Genomic DNA, 22,818 nt, shown 5'->3' on the forward strand with positions numbered 1-22,818 from the left:
TACAAAATTATGAAGATTTATGGTGTTGTCCAAAACACTCTAAACACATGAAAGGCTGACGAATACAGTCTGGACAATACGGAGAAACTCTTTTCCCCTTTCTGCTAGCAACTATCTTCCTTCAGACTTTCAATTTTGCATAACAAAAAAACACACATTCTTCTAACTTTCTTGTTGTTTGCTTCAAATTTTGTAGTTAGTATATGAGTATTACCACATTTTGGCTTTTCATGTTTCTCTTTCTGTTCTATATTTAGTAAATCTGTAACTATCTCTTCCCAAAAGCTTCTTATCTTTATATTTTTTCGCTTTGCACTCTTGTACACCGCATAGGCATTGACAAGCGATATATCAAGTATATATTCTATCGCTAATTTATGGTACCACTTATCCCCTTTCTTAGTGTTGACAAGCAGACATTGATCTGCTTGTCAACGTCTGCTTTTCCTTTATTATATGCTAGAATAGGAAGTGGTTTTTGTTTGGCTTCTTTTTTTGTCTTCCTTTACTGGTGGAGGGGGGTCCATCAACCATTTCTGGGGCATGCTTTGTTGTCAGTAGTCTCACATCTCAAGCATCTCGCACTTTAGAACAATGATTCCATATTTTTATTCCTTGGCGATTATCTCTCCTTTAGCTTTGAGTACATGACCTCTTTAGGCATAAATATTTCACTGGCTCATAACGTACCAAAAATGTGAGTTTTTTGATGAAGAAATGATAATGCCAGATGGTAGCTTGTATAAAAATTGTCTACGTACAAGTTGCGACCTTCCTTTAGAAGTCCTTGCGATAATTCTTCATAGACCTTTGCAGCTAAATCTACGAATTTCCTATGATTTTCAGATTTACCTGAATAAATCTTACTCGACCAGGTATATCCTTCAGTGGAACATAACTTGAACAGCTTGATTCCATATCTGTGAACTTTATTTGACATATATTGTCGGAATATGAGCCTGTACCTCCAAGGAACGAGTTTTATCAGCGATGTAACCTTGGCCGGAGAAAAATATTTTCTGGTATTTGAGCTGAAAAACATTATCAAGTGTTGTATCTTACTGAGTCTGTCCCCTGGAATGGTTATTTCATTGTCTGAGAAGTGAATGAGGTATAACAACAATTCAAATCTGTTGCGAGAAATAATTTTTGGTACTAAGTTCTTTTTATAGATAGGTTTGGTTGACCACTAAGATGCAATACTGCCCAATCTTACTAGTCCCAGCCACATAAGAAGCCCAAAAAACTTTCTTATCTCATCAGCAGTTGCTGGAACCTACTTTTTTGGACGACTCAGCCGCGAAGCTCGAGTACTTTGAATTTTCTGTTTGGCCTATATATTTGTTTCTGTTACAATAAGATTTATGACTTCATCAAAAAATAATGAAAATACCTCAAAATGAGTAATATTTCTTGATATGTTTATTTGCAGTCCCAAATAACTTCATTTGTTTCTCAGGTTCTTCAGTCTTTTCAATTTGCTCATTAGTGTTTCCTTCTGCCATCCAGACTTGAAGAACTTCAATATTTTCCGGTATTTTAGTATCTCCTTCGTTTGATGAAATATCCCAGTCAGTACCTTTTACCAAATAATCAGAGTCAAAATCTTTTTCATCTTCAGAACTACCACTAAGATTATCAGAAATTTCTCTCAGTTCCTCTTCTTTTAGTAATTTTTTTTTAGCCATTGCTGTTCAGATTTTTTTTTTTTTGCAACACACTTGTACAAACTTGTGGAGAAACACACAGCACAATATAATGAATAATACAGTGCACTAGCGAACTTTCTTTGACAAAACCTTTAACAATATTGACAAACTTATTGCGAAATTTGTGAGTTTATTTTATTACAATTAGTTTATTGCAGAATGCAATAAAAACTAATCCCAAACAACCTTCATATGTGTGTCATAATAGTGTCACATGCATGTGGCCGACATAACTTCTCAAGAAATAAAGTAACCTACTGGGCCATGTCAACCAACATATATGCAACACAAAAAAAAGCCTTTTTTGATATTTTAAGCGAAAAAAAAGACATAACACTGACATTTCAATATTTATTTTAGAATTACTAATCAAATTATTTACTAAATATTTTTTGGCTCCGGAGGAATTTTTTTCTTAAACTAGCTTGGCAGCCAGCGTGTTAAAGAATCCTGTCAGAGACTAACTCTCCACCTGAGATAACTGATCTTCAATGTAGAGAGTATGAGTTTCGTATTACTTGTTCTTCAGTAAAATCTAACATAGGATTTAAGGGGATTTTCCATCCTTGCTGAAAGTAAATTGCATGATTTGATGAAAACATTAAACAGGCTGAACTGTGTGATACCACTCAGAGTAGTGGAGGGGGGAAAGAATTGGAAGTAATTCTGCAGTCAGATATGAAGTTCTTTGAGCAGTGCTGATGGGCTGCTAGGACAGCTCATGCAGTTTTGTTAATGATATACAGGAATTTTGTCTGTATATCATTAACAAAATTGATAATTACCTCTTTATCCAACAGGGATAAAGAGGTGATTATCTCATTGTATAAAGCAACAGTTAGGCTTCATTTTAGGAAGGATGTGAATCCTTTGGAATGAGTGTAGAGAAGAGGAACAAAATTGTTAGGAGAACAAAACAAGAGCTATTACCAAGAAGGACTTCAGTTTTTTTGCAAAATGCAGTGTCTCAAGATGCAGCATCTCAAGAGGTATAACTGGGGTGTTTAAAGCCAATCAGTGTAGTGGTGAATATGTTTGTGCCATGTGATGTGTTGTGATGTAGGGTTATGTTGGTTGTGTTGAGTGATTGGCCTGGTTCAGCATCACAATCCTAAAGTCACAAACTGGTTAAGTCCAAGTGTTCATCTGCTTCTTATGCTATTCTGAGATTACTGCTACATATGTCCAGTACTTTGCATTTGTCAATATTAAACTTCACTACCTTCATATCATCTGCAAGCTTAGACATTAAGGTTGGTATGCCTTCATTAGTATCATTAATAAATATAGAAAATAACTAAGCCCAGCACTAACTAAACCCTGCAGCACTGAGCCTTCCACTGATAGCAGTAGTCCAAGAAGAGCAACAATGCCCATTAATAATCACTGTTTTCTCCCACTCAACCATCCCTTTATCCACAGTAGTCTTTTATATGCAACAGTATTGAAAGCTGTTTTGAAATCTAAGTATATGATGTGAAAATTATTTTTTTGCATCCAGTTCATTTGTTACTGCATCGCAGTATCCAATCATGTTGGTCAGACAAGATTGTCCCTTAACAGGTCCGTGGTGGGACTGCAGCATAACTTCATTCCTGTCTTGATGGCCCTGCATTACTTCTTTAACCAATGATTTTATATTTTTTCTGGAACATAAGCCAGGCTAATGAGTCTGTTATTACTTGTGGCTGACTGTATGATGCTATAAATGTATGGCTGGGTGTCAACCTTTGGCAACCTCAGCCATACATTTATAGCATCAAAAGCTCTCCCCAACTTAGCACTCTTAATTGAGGTCATAAAAACTGAGTGCTAAATGAATCTGCATTAAATGAGGAATATTTATCCATAGGAAATAAAGGAAATAATTTTTTAATAATTTAATAATGATACCGGCTTATTTTTTAAGTAGTGATGAGCATAATTTAAAGGTCATAATTAATTATGGCCAGTAATTGGAAATAATGGATTATGGCATTTTCACATCAGTTATGGATTTTTGATAACCAAATAAAAAAGAGTATTTGGAAATATGGCAAAAAGAGAGAGAACGATTGGCCATGTGAAACAAAGTTCAGAACTATGAATGAATTAGTTCAGTTCTGTTTATTTTATTTATTTATTTATTTTTAACTTCTGATTCTTTTTTTTGATTATTTTAATAATCAAAATCATTGATTATGGAAATCATTTTATTGCGCTCATCACTAATTTTAAGGTTCTCAAAATTTCTGAGCCCATGCCTTCCTTGACCTGTAAAATTTTCCCAGCACCTTCCTCGAAGTAAAACATCTACAATTGTGCAATTTATTATTTTTAATATGTTAATACAATAATTATTAATATGTGTTGATGCATTCTCTTCATGAAAAATACCTCAAATATTTCTTATAATTATTTACATTAATAATACAGATCAAATAGTAGTAGATATCTAATAGTAAACAAAAATCATTCTTAATACATCTTTAATATTTGCCCTGGAAACCTTACATAAAGTATTACATCGTCTGCGATGCCACTGGTAAATTATGGTGCCTCCCCAGGGCATCACAATGCACAGGTTGAGAACCTCTGCTCTACATAATAATAAACATAGCAGAAACTCTTAAATCTTTAAACTTAAAATAGATTATGCAAGAAAACTTACCTTCATATTTTGGAATATTACATGTCTTTACACATAATCTTACATGTGTAATGAAGATGAGGTCTTCACATGGTGACACTCTTCATTTTTTCTGCTCATCCGTGAGCCTGTGCAGCACAAATTTGTACTACATGGTATTTTTCATGTATACATTTACATTACACACAATAACAGCTCCTGATGCTGTTAATTTTCAGATCCTTCTAATTGTATCTAGTATCCTCTTTCAAACCCAGTCTTTTTAAAATGTACAAGTTGCAATAAGAGGTTTTTGTGGTAGCTTTTCATCTTCTTTGTATTATTAGCACTAGCTGACTCAGAATACCTTGGAGACCATTTAAGAGAGAGAGAGAGAAAAAGAAGTTTATACTACCAACATGGTAGATTAAAATCAATCGTGGACAAAATGCATATGAACAGTACATAAATCAGATCTGACTGGACACCAAAGCTAAACTGAAAACAGCATTGCTGAGCAGAGCTATTGCATAATCAAGAGAAGTTTTAGAAACAGTACTTCAATAAACTTAGTTAATTAGAAACCCTCAATTGGACACTCCCTTTCCTGTAAGACTACCAAGCAGGAGGATGTATATGAGATATGGCAATAAAGTTCCCAGATTGGTTGTACTTAAAAAGAACCTAGAGCAAAGGAGCTCAAAAATGGTTTAATTTTTATTCAATGTAATAACTACCTGCTTGAATGCAGCTATTACACCATTCTGAAAGTTTCTGAAAAGAGCCAGCAAAGGCATCAAACGATTTTCTTCAGTTCATGGTTATGTTTTTCTCTATGCCCTCAACATCCTGAAATCTCTTTCCTTTGGTGGCAGTTTTCATCTTGGAAAGAAGTTTGCTGGTGCTAGATTGAGAAAATGGGATGGATGGTTGTTATATGCAGTGCTATGTTTCATCAAAAATGTCTTCACAACAAGTCTGGAATTGGGAGGGCATTCTTATGTAGCAGGAACCAGCTGCTTTTCTCTCAAAATTGTGGTTCACCTGGGAAATGCATGTAAATAGTCTTTGAAACACCTGTACATAGAATGCAGCATTGACTCTCTCCCTTTCAGCCTCAGATTCCTTCTAAATCACAACCTATTTGTTAAAAAACGTGATCAGCATCATCTTGATACCAGACTTCTGCAAATGAAACATTTTGGGCTGTGGTGATGATTTTGAAGTCCACTGCATTCTCTGAAACTTTGTCTTCGGTCATACTGCAACACCCAACACTTACCTCCAGTGACAATACAGTTGAGAAGATTAGGATTGTCTCGACAAGTCTAGATGAAGTCTTCACATGGTGACTCTTAATTTTTTCTGCTCATCCGTGAGCCTGTGCAGCACAAATTTCCACAGACCTTCCTTTTTTCCTAAATCTTCATGCAGAATTTGATGAATCGTCTCCTTATTCATATCCAGCTCATAGCCATCATTCTGAGGATCAAACGGTAATCTCTTACCACAATTTCCCAAACTTTTGCAACTCTCCTCATTTCAAGAGGTTTAAGGAGGCTTCCTGGGTCATTGTAAACATCCTCACATCCATCTTTGAACCGCTTGTACCATACCAAGCACACTAGTATGACTTAATATTTCTTTACCATGAACAGTTTTAACATTTCAAATTTTTTGTTGCAAATTTTCCCAGTTTAAAGCAAAATTTGTATTTGTTCATTGCTTCATTGAAAAATTATAACTCAGAACATTAATGCTACAATTTCTTAGCTTAAAACAAAAAAAAAATATGCCAACCTATATGACTATAACCTTCAAGATACTTATTTACCACAAAAGAAATTAGAGGTCGAGTTAAAAGAAATTAAAGGTTAAGTTATTATATGTGAACAGACAAAGGAATTATTATTTCTTTGTCTGTTTGCATGTAATAAATTTACTTCCAGAGGATGGATTTTCTTTAAATTTTATATTTGGCTTTTTCAGAATGATTTGTCAAGCTTATACAAATTTTATCAAAAGCGGACCAATAGAAATCTGGCAGTTATTATTTCTGCTTTTTATGCATGTCACGTAGCCTATTCATGCACTGTATATTTGAATAGCCTGTCTGATATGCATAGAGTATTCAAATACACAGTATATGAATAGCCTATACAACAAACATAACCCCAATGGCTAAAGCACTGTATACTATGTTTGCTGCAGTGTGGATTACAAGAATGAATAGGCAGTATGGTGGATGCATGGAAACAAAATGTTCTCAGTTCTTGCATGAAAGTCATTGCCTTTTTGCTGGTTATTTTATTTATTATTTTTTTAATTATAAATCATTAAATATATTACTGTTTGTCAATGTGCCTGAAATGTAACAACATTAACCAGCTTGTTTCCTTTTCTTTTATAGCCTTTGGATTCATTCCCAGAACATGTAAGAGTTATTCAAGCCGACAGTCTTGTTAAATTTTGGTTGAGACCACTGAAAGGATTTGATATGTAAGTTAAAAATATTGGATTACTTAACTATATATATAAAAACAAAGTATAGGAAAACATGTAACCCAAGTATTGAGAATGTCTCAATAATTTTTCAAACAGTTAAAAAATCTTAAGCAATCAAGTGCTAAGAAGTGTCCTTGTCTTTTGCTCTCTCTCTCTCTCTCTCTCTCTCTCTCTCTCTCTCTCTCTCTCTATATATATATATATATATATATATAATAGGAACAATTTATAAATATCTTATGCAATATAATCCAGATCAGATTAATGCCATCTATTATAGATAGAACATTACATCCGTCGTAATATAATTTTTGATAGGCGCCACCAGCCAGGTGGGAAGGAGCACACGCTTCTTGATTAGACCGGGGTTCGAGCCCGTCACCACCAAATACGGAGGATGTGGAAAGGTCAAGGCAATGACCACCACATATTCCTGGAGTAATATGGCCTTAGTTGCTAATGCTCCAAATAACAAACAAACAACAACATCATTTTTGATTATAGTTAAGTAAATTAGGTATGTGCCGTTTAATAGTATATTATGTTAGATATTATAGTGGTATCCAAAAATATAAAACTGATACTATATAAATATAAGAAAATATGTATATTAGCTAGCTGCCCAAAAATATACCCGTAGATCAAAGCACCAATTAACGCTATAATAGCTGATACCGGCCCCCGTGGCCAAACCTAGTAAAGAATAATCATTAGTAAAACAAAGTAATAATAAATACATAATGTTAATAGTACATAATATACTATTAAACTGCACGTACCTAATTTACTTAAACTATAATAAAAAATTATATATATATATATATAGGTTGATAATTCAATAAGGTGGTATTTTTATACGTACATGATTAAATATTGGTCGATTAATTCAATTAAGTGGTATTTTACTATATGTATTAGTGTGTATACAGATCAGGTAATCAAGCTGGCATATATAGGCTATCTTAAGTCTGTTTGGCCTATAAATGTTAAGTTAATGTAAACATATTGCTTCATAGTAATTTTAATATGTTTACATTAACTTAACGTTTATAGGCCAAACAGACTTAAGATAGCCTATATATGTTAACTTGATTACCTGATCCATATACACTAATACCTATAGTAAAATACCACTTAATTGAATTATCAACCTATATTAAATCATGCACGTATAATGTCGAATTGCCTTATGTACAATGGCATTAACGTTGCATATATGGCATAAACATTACATATACACTATGCTATATATATATATAGATAAATGTTTATATTCAGTGTATAGGGAAGGGATGCTGACCTGTCAATTGTAATTACCATGGAAAAATTGAGAAGGCCTGTAAGGTGAAGGAGATAACCTGAAATAAATTGATTAACATAAAAATTATAATGATTTTACCTAACGTAGTGGGTCCTAGGGCTTTAACTACTTCTTAAAAGGATCAGGAGCCACCACAATAAGCAGGGTCCCTGTTTCTGTTATGATGTATACATGCGAAATGTATAAATCATAGCCGACCCGACAGAGATCAAAAAAGAAAGGAATAAAATATTTTTAAAAAAATGCCAATAAAACTTTATTGAAGCAAAAAGAAGAATAAAAATTTTTTCAAATGAAAAAGACCAATACATCACAAAAATTAAAAAAGTAACTGTAGATTACAGGATAAAGTCAGGTTAAAGCCAACTTACTGGGTGTTTGGACCGGAATCAGTGAAATAGCTGTGTGTGGCATTCACCAATTCCAGTGAACTTATATATATATATATATATATATATATAAGTTGTATTAATATATCGAATTAAGTATGCATAAATGGATGTGAAGTTACACAAAGTGCCAGTAACTATAAGAGTAAGGAAGAAAAAGAAGTGTAGTAGATTTGTGAAAGGTGAAAGAATGGTAATATCCTAGAGGTTATGATGAATTAAGAAAATTGTGGGCTGAATTACCAAGCTAATATAAAGTGGGGGAACTGTAAAGTAAAATTAGTACACCAAAATACTAATAAAAAACCTATGTGTTTCCTAACCTCTGTAGATGACATTTGATGACTTTGACATTTGAATTTCCTCAAGCCCAAGGAGATGACTTCTTCCACCAGAAATTAACAATTTTCTGGCTTAAAAACTCTTCCTTGATAATTTGAATTTATAGCCCCTAGTATTATTTATAACTGTGAAAATTCCACCTTAATTGATTTTACTATGTCCACTCAGATAATTATAAACCTCTGTTAGATTTCCACTGTTTCATCTGGTTACCAAGTTCTGTAGCCCACAAATTCAACCTTTTCTCATAATGACCAATGTCACCATCTTTGCATCTTTGAACTTTCTCAAAAAAACTAAAGAAACTAGAAAAAACTAAAAAACTTCAAGGCTTCAGGATGGCTGCAGGATAGTTGTGCAGAAGTTTGCCTTCAGCCAGCAGGTGGTTGATTGTTGGAACAGGCTTCCATCCATTGTTCTTGTGGAAGTGAATGGGTTGAATAAATTCAAGGGAGAACTAGACAAATTCTTGGAGGGTATGGATGGGTGAACTGTGGTTTTTTTTTTTTTTTTTGTGGCCAATGCTACAGTGGCAGACAAAAAATTGCATCGCCTTAAAAAAAGTAACATTTGTAGTGAAACATATAAGATATTGTTTGATTATAGTCATTTTATTTGTTACAAAGCAAAGATATTGCATCAGACAAGCAATTACAAGGTATTATATCAGCCGTTTCTATAAATACGCCGTTGGAAGGGTATACACGCTCATTAGTATCCTATTTTGCAGAGCTGTAAGCATTGCTCCATATGTTCGGTTAACACCAAGAAAAAAAAAAAAAATGTAGCTGTTGCTCTGTCCCAGGAAGGGCTTTCTACGTGTGCTATCACTGATAAAATAGGCTGCCACCAGTCAACAGTATCCCGGGTGCTGATATTAAAGCGTGAAACCAGTAATGTGAAGAGAAGACCTGGATCAGCCCATAAGAGAGCGACTACGCCTTCGCAAGATTTGAGATGGCTATTGCCTTCATAATCACCATGCTAGTGCTCCTGATCTAAAACTGGACTTTGAGATGGCCTCTGGTGTTGAAACAAGTGCACGAACTATCCAAAGACAGCTTTCAGAACGTGGTCTGCATGACTGTCGGCCCAAGAAGAAGCCTTTGTTGACCCAACAAATGAAGAAGAAGTGATTTGCTTAGGCTAAAATGCATGTTTCATGGACAAAAGAGCAATGGGACACCTTCATCTTTTCTGACGAATCGAAATTTAACCTGCATGGCTCGAATGGGAAGCAATATATTAGAAGACGAAAATCGGAGGCACACCATCCTGACTGCATAACACCGACTGTAAAGTTCCCCGCTGGTCAGATGGTCTGGGGAGGCATAACAAGCAAAGGGGTGGGGTGAATTAGGTGAATTAAGTTTATTAACGGAATAGTGAATGCAGAAACCTACACTGCTATCTTGGAGGAGTGCCTGAAACCCATTATTAGGGATCACCACACAGACATCCAAAAACTGCATTTTTCAACAGAACTCAGCACCTTGCCACACAGCAAAATTGGTAAGTTTCATGCTATTTAGATTTAATGATGAGTTTGTATTCTTGTCTCACAAGGCTTAAAACATACTTACACCAATGTTATCCCTCGTTTTTCTCCCTTAAAGTGCAGTTATACCTTAGAAATGCTGACATTAGTGTTGGACTGGCCCGGCAACAGTGCAGATTTGAACCCTATTGAAAATTTCTGTAACATAATGTCGTCTAAAATTGCTCAGAAGAAGCCCAACAAGTAAGAATCAGCTAGAGGAGATCGTTGTAAGGGTGTGGTACCAAAAAATTGGGCAACTGTATATCCAGAAGTTGATTAACTGTATGCCAGATCATTGCAAGGCTGTAATTGCAGCTTGAGGAGGAACAACAAAATATTGAGGACTTATTTTGCTGATTTACAATACATAATACTATTACATTAACTTGTCATTTCAGTTTGTACATGTAAATGCAATAAAATGTACGTTTGGTTGTCATGATTGCCGTTTGCATGATTTCTCATATTCACAAGTGATCAGTTTTTTTTGTCTGCCACTGTATATAAGCTTGCTTTCTTGCGTCATTTCCCATTACTATTACTATAAATTATTTTCAGATCATTATTTCCATTAGTTTTAGCATTATAACATAATTTCTCCTTTCCTTGACAATAGAGTCACCAACAATACCTACCTCCTGTGGGACCAGTGCATACCTCATTGGGTATTGCTGCTATGTTGCCTGATACACAAGTGCGTGCATGTGCGCACGCTATGGTGTTGAGTTGGGCTGCTAGGAGCTTGACTGGATCCCAATTTTAATTCCTTCAAGGGCATCCACCCTACTCTTCAGGCTCTCATAAATGCTCATCAGAGCACTAAGTTGCTGCCTAATTGCTTCATGCACACACATACACATTGCACTGAACACACAAAAAGACCTTTGGCTGTATTATGTCCTATTCCAGAAAGTTTGCACATTTTGTTAGGCTATGATTGTTGGAGAATCACCCCTTAGGTTTTCCCCCAAGCCACAGCAGGCCTGTACTTTGTGCCCATTGCTTTGCTGCTCTTGTCTGGGACACAATTTCCATTTAAATACATTTTAAATGATTAACAATGAAAATTAATCAATTAAATTGATTAATTGACAATATTTCATTAAGCTAATAAATTCCTAAATGCAGTGATACGTATTATGCTATCAAATTTGCATTATGCCTTATGTTACCAAGTTCAAGTTACGCATTATGCTATACTGTTGTGTTCACAGAGTTTTAAATTAGTTATATTCGTACTAAAAGTAAAATTTCTTAGCTGAAAACAAAAAATATGCCAAACTACGTGATTAGTACCTTCAAGCTTTTTATTTTTCACAGTTAAAACCCTAAACTTCTAGTGCACTACTAGTTACATGTTACTATATGTGCTTCAAAACACTGATACAAAAACTATGCAAATAATCACTAGTAACCTACAAAATCTCTAGTTAAACTGAAAAATAAGCTAATGAACTTGACAAAGACTAAATTATTTATCAAACACAATATGTAAATTATTGAAAAAGACACTAAAAATTTCCAAAAAACTTATCCATTCCCACAAGTTCAAAATTCTTCTTAATCTCATACCCAAGATTTTACCAACAAAAAGTGGTTGTTGTTGTTATTTGGTTTTTAGGAGCATTAGCAACTAAGGCCATATTGCTCTGGGGATATGCAGTGGTCATTCCCTGACCTTTCCGCATCCTCCGTATTTGGTGGTCACGGGCTCGAACCCCGGTCTAATCAAGAAGCGTGTGCTACGCACTGCCGTTCCTGCCCACCTGGCTATGGAGGCGCCACACAAAAAGTGGCAATTTGTGAGTTTCATTGTGTCATTGCAGGTTGCTACTGTGATTTCTTTTGATTTTTTGTATTCTGAAGGTATAGGCTAGACTTTTTTGCTGTCATTTTTGCAGGTAACATCTTATGATTTAGACCAGTTTCCTCCATATTGTAGAATTTCCCTGCAATAAATTTTTCCTCTGTTGATAAATGACTAAATCCTAAATTTTTGGGCTGCTGCCTGATAATCTCTTCCCACTAGTACTCAGTATATCAATACAGTCAGTCCTCGTATAACACGTGTTTACATTACACGAATTCGATCATACACGATTTATAAATAGGGGAACGATATCTTATATAACACGAACCGAATTTGCTTATGCACGATTCGCCTTTGTGTTTACAAGAAATGGCAGTCGAACACAGAATCACCCCAACCGACGCAACACTTTAGGAATGAAGAGAAGATTCTGAAAATGTATTTGTTTTTTATATCAGTGAAGGGGAAACACATTTCACCATAATAATGTAAAAACCAACACAATTCCGGCTATCGATATAATCGCAAATGCAATTAGATGGAGTTTACTACCAGTTTATAACAGATTCCACTAGCAGAAACGCAACTGGAAATTGTTTTATGGTAGTAACCCCCAGAAATGTGCTTTAGTAAAATGTGGGGTGTTAATAGTGTATCTCGGCCTTTACGGTGTTGTTTATTCAGTTGCTACACGGGCACAGCTTTGTTTATGTGTATCAAGCGTACCTCCTCGTTTTGTAATTGTGCTTTATTCCCTAAAAATTAGTAAAATACTTAAAAGGTGTGAAAAGGAAGAGTCATGGTGAAAACACTGCCGATTCAGAGAGAGAAAAAGAAAAGCAATATCGATAAACAGAGGCGGACTGGGTCAAAAATTCTTACCCGGGAAAATTTATAGTGGCCTCATACTACGGTTTATGGCCAAAATCACACCGGCCTCCGGCCCACCGGGATTTCCCAGGTGAGGCTTATGGCCAGTCCGCCTCTGTCGATAGAGAAAAAATATGAAATTGTGAAACGCTTTGAGCAAAATGAAAGACCATGTGATATTGCACGTGCTACAGACCAAAATGAGGCAATGCCGAGAATTAGAAAGAATGCAGAGAAAATAAAAACAACTTTCATAGCAGGAACAACACAAAGTGTAATTAAAATCCATTAGATTAAGACACAAAGAATTGGAAGAGATGGAACGGCTGTCATCTGTTTGGATAGAAAATCAAATAAAAAACAAGTTTGCTTACGATAGAAGCAAAAGCATTAGCAATATTTTATTACGTAATAGTCGTAATAAAATACGTAAGCATTTTATTACGACTTACGTATTATAATTTATACTTACGTATTATAAAATACGTAAGTATTTTATTACGACTATTTTATTTAATATAATAAATTTTTTCCTATTTTATTAATAAATTTTTATTATTTAAATAAATAATAAAAAATAAATATTATTTATTATATTATAATAAAAATAAAGAAATATTATAATATTATTTTTTATTACGTATTTTAATCGTTATAAAATACTTACGTATAAATCATTATAAATTACTTATGTATTTTATAACAATTAAAATTACCCGATTATTTATTGTGTTTGGTAATGTTTTGGTTCCAAATGTGTGTTCAATCTTGGGTGGTCGGCACCTAACCCCACTTTTCCCATAGGGCCTGTTGTTTATATTGCACGATTTTGCATCGCACGAGGGTTTCTAGGAACACAACTATCGTGCTATACGAGGACAGACTGTATCATGAATTTTTTTTTAACATTCACCACCTCTCACTTGCTGTAAAGCTTACTGCACAATTAATCTATTTTGATATAAGACTTTTATAGGTCTGCCAATTGGAGCTTTATGTTGTCTTTCTTGCATAAAGCTCAGCCAACCTCTACTATCTCTAAACAATCTCTAAATAAAATCAAAACCAAATGAAAGTAGCTGCAAAATCCTTTTAGATTTTTTATCATATTTTAGTCTTTTACACTTGCCCTACCCAGATTAATTTTTGATCTATATTACATTAATTTTCATAATATTTGATTAAATTACACATTGTAATTATAATAACAAATAATTTTACTAGTTTGGAACAAACAATCAACTCATCTCTCAGGAGGTATACAACCAGCAGAAATGTCTAGTATACTGCAAGCATACTGGACTAGTGCCATGGTAGTCCAATATGTTTTAAAGAAGGATGGCTGAATCATCAGTTAATCTGTTGGATTGGTTAAATGGATGTCAGTTAAGAGCACTTCTTCTACTGTACATTCTTTGAATGTGTAACATTAACCATTCAGTTATGTCTGGCTTTCATTCAAAATGCCAAAAATCAAATCTGCTATCCAGATTTATGGAATTGTGGAGTCCATAAATGAAAACATTTCACTAGATTAAAAGAATTTACTGGGTGGCAGTATTTTGTATTTTCTTTTGTGTTATTTTTTAAATGAACACCTATAAGTAGAATGTTGCAGAAAAATATACAGGTAGTTCTCGACTTTGAGTTAATTCGTTCCTAGCGCGTGCTCGTAAAGTGAAAACTCATAAAGCGGGAATTTATTTCCCATAGACATAATGTTAAAAATGGGAGTTACGTTCTCAACATTGAAATTAGTTAGCTAATTAGTTTGTTTAAACAATGATTGATTTATCCAAAGAAATGAAAGCGCAGCCTGTAAAATCAAGCAAATTGTAATAATAGGGAAATTATTTATGACTTAAATGTTGAAGAATGTTTATTCTTCACCATCATCAGCTAAATGCACTCTTTGATCGCTCATTATTGGCTCGGCACTTGTTGGTTTGTTGCACAAAGAGTCGTCTTCTTCAGAAATGCTTCAAGAGGCATTTATTTCCAAGATAATCTTCTCTTTTCTTTATAAATTTCCATAGCATGCATAAGCATTTTTTAATAGAAGCACAAATTGCAACTAACACGATTGTGCGGAGTAACAAGTTTACGAAACTTAAAAAAAAAAAAAAAGGAATGAAGAGAAGATTCTGAAAATTTATTTTTGTTTTTTATATGATTGAAGATTTCAGTAAAGGGGAAACATATTTCACCATAATAACGTAAAAACCCACACAATTCCAGCTATCGATATTTTCGCAAATGCAATAGCATCGAGTTTACTACCTGTTTATAATTGCTTGCAGTAACAGAAAAGCCCAGTAAACCGGAAAGTGCAAATTGTTTTATGGTTGTGACTTCCAGAAATGTGCTTTAGAAAAATATCACAAAGCTGTTGAAAATTGGTTCTTATAACAGAACATATGATAATGATGAAAGTGTAGTGCGGTTAATGATTTAAATTGGTAACTAATACAATTTGCACTATAAAAACGACCTTTTAGGGAGTTATATAGTGAAAATTTGAACTTTGGTCGTGGAATGAATTACCAAAAAAAAATGTGTTATTGGGTTCACATTACGATATTTTCGCGATATGATGGTAACGGATTAATATCGTAAAGCGGGGTACACTGTACTGTATACTTACGCATGTCGTTTGAAATGTGGTATTTATGAATGTTTAACGTTCGTTTTTTGCAATTCATATTTTCGATTTTGTTGATACTTGAAAAAAAAAAAAAAAAAAAACCTTGTAAACCCGGTAACTCGTAAAGCGAGAACTGTCTGTATTTCAGGGAGACCAATATGTGTATGTGAAAGCAGCAAAAAATTGTCAGATCGGTCACTTTTAGCTATGTACCTCAAGAGAAGAGGAAAAGTGACATTCTTTGAATGTGTAACATTAACCATTCAGTTGTGTCTGGCTTTTGTTCAAAATACCAAAAATCAAATATTCTATCTATATTTATGGAATTGTGGAGTCCATAAATGAAAACATTTTACTAGATTAAAAGATTTTACTGGGTGGCAGTATTTTCTTTTGTATTATTTTTTAAATGAACATCTATAAATAGAACGTTGCAGAAAAATATTCCAGGGAGACCAATATGTGAAAGCAGCAAAAAATTGTCAGATCGGTCACTTTTAGTTATGTACCTCAAGAGAAGAGGAAAAGTGACCTTTCAGTGGATCTCTGTCTTCCCTTGGTAAGACAGAGATCCCTAATGACCCTCAGTAAGTTAGCAATCCAGTTGGCAAATAATTTTTGGAAAAAAAAAATCATATAAATCCAAACTTTTCAGGTGAATTAAGAATTATCTTAATGATATTTATGATTGTATTATTTGCAAAATTCATTAAGATATTGAAGGGAATTGCATCTGTATGTCCGCTGATAAACAGCAGATGCTCATGTTTGTAATATTGCACATTTCGTATGTGGGAAATTAGATGGAGCTTATCATCCACATCTTGTTTAAGGCTCTCAAAAATGTGAATTACTGCCAATTGCAAGATTTGCAAATAATTCTTTGCAGTTATTATGGCCAGACCAAGATGGGACACATGGCAGATATGGGTTGAGTCTGCATTTTTGTTAGTTACACTAATCCCCATATGATAAAAGAAAATTATACGTTACAGGTTTTCTATCCAGACCTAATCTAAATATTCATTTTCCCCACACCTATACAGGCTTGCAGAAACAATTTGGGAGAATTATTACACGTAGCTATTTACACATTGAAATCACATTGAAAACTATATGGTTATTAACTCTAAAACTTTACTCTAAAACTTTTATTAAATGCAGCTTTGTTTTGTGCTAAAAAATTTGATTCTGTGAAAAATTGTCAATGCTTAGGATGCTGCATATGCTGCAGATATTGGTGCTGCTAAGATAGTTCTTTCCAATTCCTTGATTATAAAACATTTGCTGTTCATCATGGCTAATTTTGTTTCATTATCTAATTCTATGATCACACTTGAAAAATCTAACTTTGAGTAGCAGAGGAAGAGGTTGGTAAAGCTCAGTTAGAAATTTCAATCATCCCTGGAGATATAGGAGAATAAACTCATAATGTTTTAAAAAACGAACTCCAGATTTCATATTTTAAGGAAAATGAATAGGAACTTCCATTTCAAATAGAGGCTTCATAGGTTCACATTTAAAATTTAACTCGATCACTTCTCCCAATATGAAAGATTGTTCTCTGTTTTTAAAATGATTTTGAACAACGAACACCCCAGATTTATAATAGATCACATTGAAAACTATATGGTTATTAACTGTAACAAAAGTTATTCCACAAGTGAATTGTAAAACGATCTTTACTCTAAAACTTTTATTAAACACTTTTGATTGCAGAATAGTTTTTGACTAAAGTTTTAGGTTGCATAAAGAGTTAACTAGCGTACAAGTTAGTGCAATTGCATCATTTCTGTATGTATACAACTATTATAGCAGTTATAAATTGGCATTATTAAGTATGTCTCATATTGTGAATACCTTCACAACGAGTTACCATAATATTGCACTACCTTGAATAAGTAATGCTTCCATAGGAGAAGGCTTGTTACTTATTCTCAGCAGATATCATCATCCACGTGGCACCGTTTCGGAGCTTATTGGCTCCTCATCAGTAGGTTGGCAGGTACCCTGGTGTTGCAATGCTGAAAACCCAGTTGTGCAGTATAACTCCACAATATGAGAGATGCCTGATGGTGTGGAGTAATTTAGATTACAGAGTTCCTAAACTCTGTAATCTAAATTACAGAGTTTAATTACAGGGCTAAAGTCTCAGGTTACATAGAGAGTTAACTATGTACAAGTTAGTGCAATTGCATTATTTGTGTATATAGCCAACCACTAGTAGTTATAAATTGGCATCATTAAGTATATCTCGTATTGTGAATACTTTCACAACGAGTTATCATGATATTGCACTACCTCAAATAAGTAACACTTCACCATAGGAGAAGACTATTGTTACTTATTCTCAACATTACTTATTCTCAGGTTACATAGAGTTAACTCTCTACATAACCTGAGGCTTTAGCCCTAAACTATTCTGTACTTTAAATTATTCCACACCATCAGGCATCTCTCATATTAGCATTAGTAGAGGCATATGATGCAAGCAAGATCCATTCAAGCCCTTATACACCTCAACCAGATTGCCTCGCAGGTGCCTAGTCTCCAGACACTGCAATTTTCAGAACTTAAAACTTTCTTCATAAGAGCACCCCTTTGTTCCCCTCACCAGTCTTCTTGCCTTTCTCTGTACTCATTCTAGCAACTCAACATCCTTCCTAAAATGAGACTTCCAAACCTGTACGCAGTACTCAAGATGTGGAGGTGATTATCCCTGCTCGCAAAATTCCTGTATCTCATTGACAAGAGCCCATGACCTCTGGCAGCCTGCCTGCACTGCTCAGAAAACTTCATATCTGAATATGCATAATTATCCCCATGTCTCTTTCATTCTCCACTACCCGAGTGTAACACCACCCAGTTGGTACATTTCTCCGGGGTTACTGCTACCCATGTACAGTAATTTGCATTTGTGAATGTTAAACTTCAGTTGCCATTTCTCAGCCCGTCTGCCCAACTTTTCCAGATCCTGTTGCAGCTGCATACTGTCATTACTGTTATTAACAATCCTCCCAACCTTTGTATCATCTGCAAACTTTAACATTAAGTTTGATATACCTTCATCAATATCATTGATAAATATACAAAGCAACAATGGGCCTAACACCGAACCCTGGGGGACACCACCAATAACATTCGTCTGCAAAGAGCAGTATCCATTGATTATCACTCTCTGTCTTCTTCCACTCAACCATCCTTTTATCCACTGAAGGAACTTGCCCTTAATGCCATACTGCTCCAAATTTGTACAGTAGTTTTCCATGTGCAACATTATCAAAAGCTTTCCTGAAATCCAAGTATATGATATCAAATTTATTTTTGAATCCAGTTCCTTTGTGACTACATCATAGTATCCAATCAAATTAGTCGGACAAGACTTCCCCTTGACAAACCCATGCTGTGTCTGAATTATTACTGCTATCTTGTCTAGCTGATCCTGCAATGCTTCTTTAACTAGTGACTCAATTATTTTCCCTGGAGCTGAAGTCAAATTAACAGGTCCATAATTTCTCATGTCACCCTCTGATCCTTCTTTATGAATTGGAGATACATTTGCACATCTGCGGTCAGTCGGGACTTCCCCCAAGTCCAAGGATGCTCTCGTAATTGTGGCTAAGAGTTTGCTGACTTCCTTTGTCACCTCCTTTAACTTAACTGGATAGATCCCATCACCCCAGGTGCCTTTCTTATGTTTAACTTCAACAATTTCTCCTCCACTTTGCTCTCGCTTATTACAAAATCATTTAACTTCCTGTTAGAGTTTGATAAACATCTGACCTCCTCCTCCTTGAATGCCTCCTCATGTGTGAATGTAGATGCAAAATACTCATTTAGTTTGGCAGCTATCTAAGAATGATTATCTACAGTCAAAACCATTGATATCAAGTTGACTAATCTGATTCATCCTTTGCAACCATTGCTCAAGGATTCTCATAATCTGCCTTTGCTTGCCTAACTTCCTTTGTGACTTGATTACAGACTAGCTTATATATACTATAGGCTTCTGTGTCACCTGATAATTTATATGCATCCCATGCATATAAATTATTTATAAATTATAAATTATGCATATAAATTATACAAATTAATAAATTATATTGTGGAGTTATACTTCACAACTGGGTTGTCATCATTGCAATACCAAGGTACCTGTCCACCTACTGATGAGCAGCCAGTAAGCTCCGAAATGGTGCATATGGGTGATGGTATCTGCTGAATAACAATAGTCTTCTCCTATGGTGAAGCATTACTTATTCAAGGTAGTGAAATATCATGGTAACTCGTGAAAGTATTCACAATATGAGTTATACTTAATGATGCTAATTTATAACTACTAACGTAGTTGGCTACATACAGAAATGATGTAATTGTGCTAACTTGCATGCTGAACACTTTTGTTATTTCCATATGCTGAATATAAAACAATTGTAATTCAGGTAATTGTGATAAACTGGTAATAAATATAAAAACTGCCTTGTAAAATACTGTTGATCTCAGTAATCATTCATGATCATTTGTGCATGGCTGGTAAACGCACAGTAGTGTCCTCATTATGATCTGTTGCTAGCCTCTTAACACAGGGATCATCCTCCAGTGATTGTCATCCTGTCTTGGAGGGCTTAGACTACTCAGGTATTACTATGAGTGCATCTCCAAGAAACCAGGTATCATTATTGTGTTGAGATGAAGTTATCCATTAGATTTCTTGGTTGTGTATTTCATTTCTATAAAACTCTTTGCCAGCCACACACTAGCGAAGAACCATTACTGAATTCACGTATCCATGTAAGCATTTCTGGAAATGCTTGCATGGCTCCATAGATACCTATGCTCTTGTGTGTTGTATATGTTATTATCTTTTTTGGATCTACTCTATATTTCTGATGCAAAAAATAAAATGAAAATAACAGTTGTTAATTGTTTTGTCAAATAGAGATGATAAAGTTCTTCTGAAACCAGAGAATTATGTGGAAGAAGCAAATGCATTACCTGGATTTAAATGTTCCCTTGATAAGTTAAAAGAAGATGTGGAATCACAAAATCATGCAAGTAAGAATGCATATCTGCAGATATAGTTTGAATAGATATTTATGCAAGATATTTTTATATATCATTATCTTCATCATCTCAGTGTTTTGACAGTGGTACTGAAGATGATGAAGAACCACCCCTCCCTATTTGTCTATCCATGGCCCTCTTCTTCATTTCTCCATACCCACCATCCCCTCTCAGTTCATCTATCATATTTCTCAGTTTCCCTGCAGCCTCTTCACCTGAAATTTTCCCTCCAACCATTACATTCTTTATTATTCCTTCGCCTTGCAACATGTCAAATCCAGTATCTCTTCTGCTTTCTCATTATTTCAGTAAAACATCTCTTCTCATCTGCCATTCTCAAAACCACCTCATTTCTCACGTTATCAACCCATATTATCTTTGCCATCTTTCTCCATACTTATGGAGAAAGATGATATGGGTTGATAGTGTCATCTCAAAACTTCCAATCTTCTGATATCTTCCATTCTTAATGTCCATGTTTCATATATCATATATGTAATTTTAAATACTTATTTGTTTCCTATTTGATTTTAAATGTTTAATTTTGTCTTGGAAGGTCCTGAATGAGACCTTTAATCATGTAGATTACACTAAAAATCCTGAGGTCCCCAAAATATAACTGTCATTTTGAAATTTTAAAAAATACATCTGAAACAGATTTATCCAGTTTAGCGTGATTTTCTCATATGTAGACTGGTAGCCTATGTGGAGAACTTATACATGATCAAAAAGTTATCATTTACAAGGTGCTCCATACTCTCATCCCCAATGTACCCCCTCCTCCTAAGATGATGCAGCCAGTCTGGAAATTCTGCCACTTTTTGAAAGCATTTATAAGCCCTGTTTTTTAAATCCCCTTCAGCATGCCCTGCAGTTTTTCACAAATTATCTTTGCCTTTTCAATGCAATTAGTTTCCGGTATCTCCCCCCACCCACATCTCCTCCAATCCATGCACGATATTATTAGTATCATTACTAACCAGTATCATTGCTAGCCAGGTGGGTAAAGTGCCTACCTGGCAACCCAAAGATCGTGGGTATGAATCCCGCCTTGGGCTTGGATATTACGATGGTGCCGTACTCTCCGGTTGCACCTCACGACCACGATACACAAAGGAAGCAGGGAAAAACTGTTTCCTTCATGTATTGCTCCCATCTTACGATAAAACAAAAAAAAAAGTATCATTACTAATATAATATAACACTATTTTTTTTTTTGGTAGTTGTTGGCGCATCAGCTTCTGTGGCCATAATGCACCTCCCAAGGTTTTTGCAGTACTTTGATCCAAGCCCGAGGTGGGATTCGAACCCATGACCTTTGGGTTGCCAGGCAGGCACTTTACCCACCCGGCTAGCCTGGTCGGCAATATAATACTAATAATAGTAATATAATACTTACTAACACTAAGTGCTAGATGACTTCAACACTTTGCTCATTGGAGGCTTTAAGTGGCGAAACCCATGTTTAGTCTTCAGAGCAAAGTTTCCAGCTTATCTCCCCCCCCTCCCCCTTCTTCAACCTGCAAGTACTATAGGTTTTGATATCTTTTGTGTTTGGGGTTTTCATTTAAAAAAAAAAAAAAATTAGTTTCAAGAACAAGAAGAATCATGGGGGTGGAGTGCGGCGACTGAACCTGAAGGTACAGGCATGTTTGCAGTTTGAGTGATGTAGCCCAAGTTGCTGATGCACTGTAAAGCAGTACAAGTCTGGTTAATCCAAATGATGGGCCTAATACTCCATTTCCTTGGAATGGAATACTGGACCCATCATTTAGATAGACTCTTAGGGATGTCTCAGTGTCAGTCCTCCCCATTAGTCTTAGTACCATCCCATGGAAACACTAAATTTTCACAAAGAATTTATTCATGCACTGTCCTTATGCTAGTTACCAAAAGGTGAATACATTATGTGTTTTCTCACCTAATGTGTTCCAGATGATTCACCTACCTCCTTGAAGGTCAAGAAATCATTAAACGAATCTACTAATTCCTTAAGACCAAATCTCTATAATCTGA

The 22,818-nt window shown here is 34.9% G+C and overlaps 1 protein-coding gene across 1 annotated transcript in view; it reads left to right on the forward strand.

Moving 5' to 3' along the window:
- Nucleotides 1–22,818, forward strand: part of RNaseZ (ribonuclease Z) — a 239,384-nt gene that overhangs the window by 107,432 nt on the left and 109,134 nt on the right. The window contains exons 14-15 of the mRNA XM_090386608.1: nt 6,728–6,816; nt 20,678–20,793. Of these exons, the coding sequence (XP_090242734.1) occupies nt 6,728–6,816; nt 20,678–20,793 (205 nt within the window). The remainder of the gene's footprint in view (nt 1–6,727; nt 6,817–20,677; nt 20,794–22,818) is intronic.

The sequence above is a fragment of the Mastigoproctus giganteus genome, chromosome 12 (genome assembly GCF_048544385.1).
Source record: "Mastigoproctus giganteus isolate SK-2022 chromosome 12, ASM4854438v1, whole genome shotgun sequence".
NCBI lineage: Eukaryota > Metazoa > Arthropoda > Arachnida > Uropygi > Thelyphonidae > Mastigoproctus > Mastigoproctus giganteus.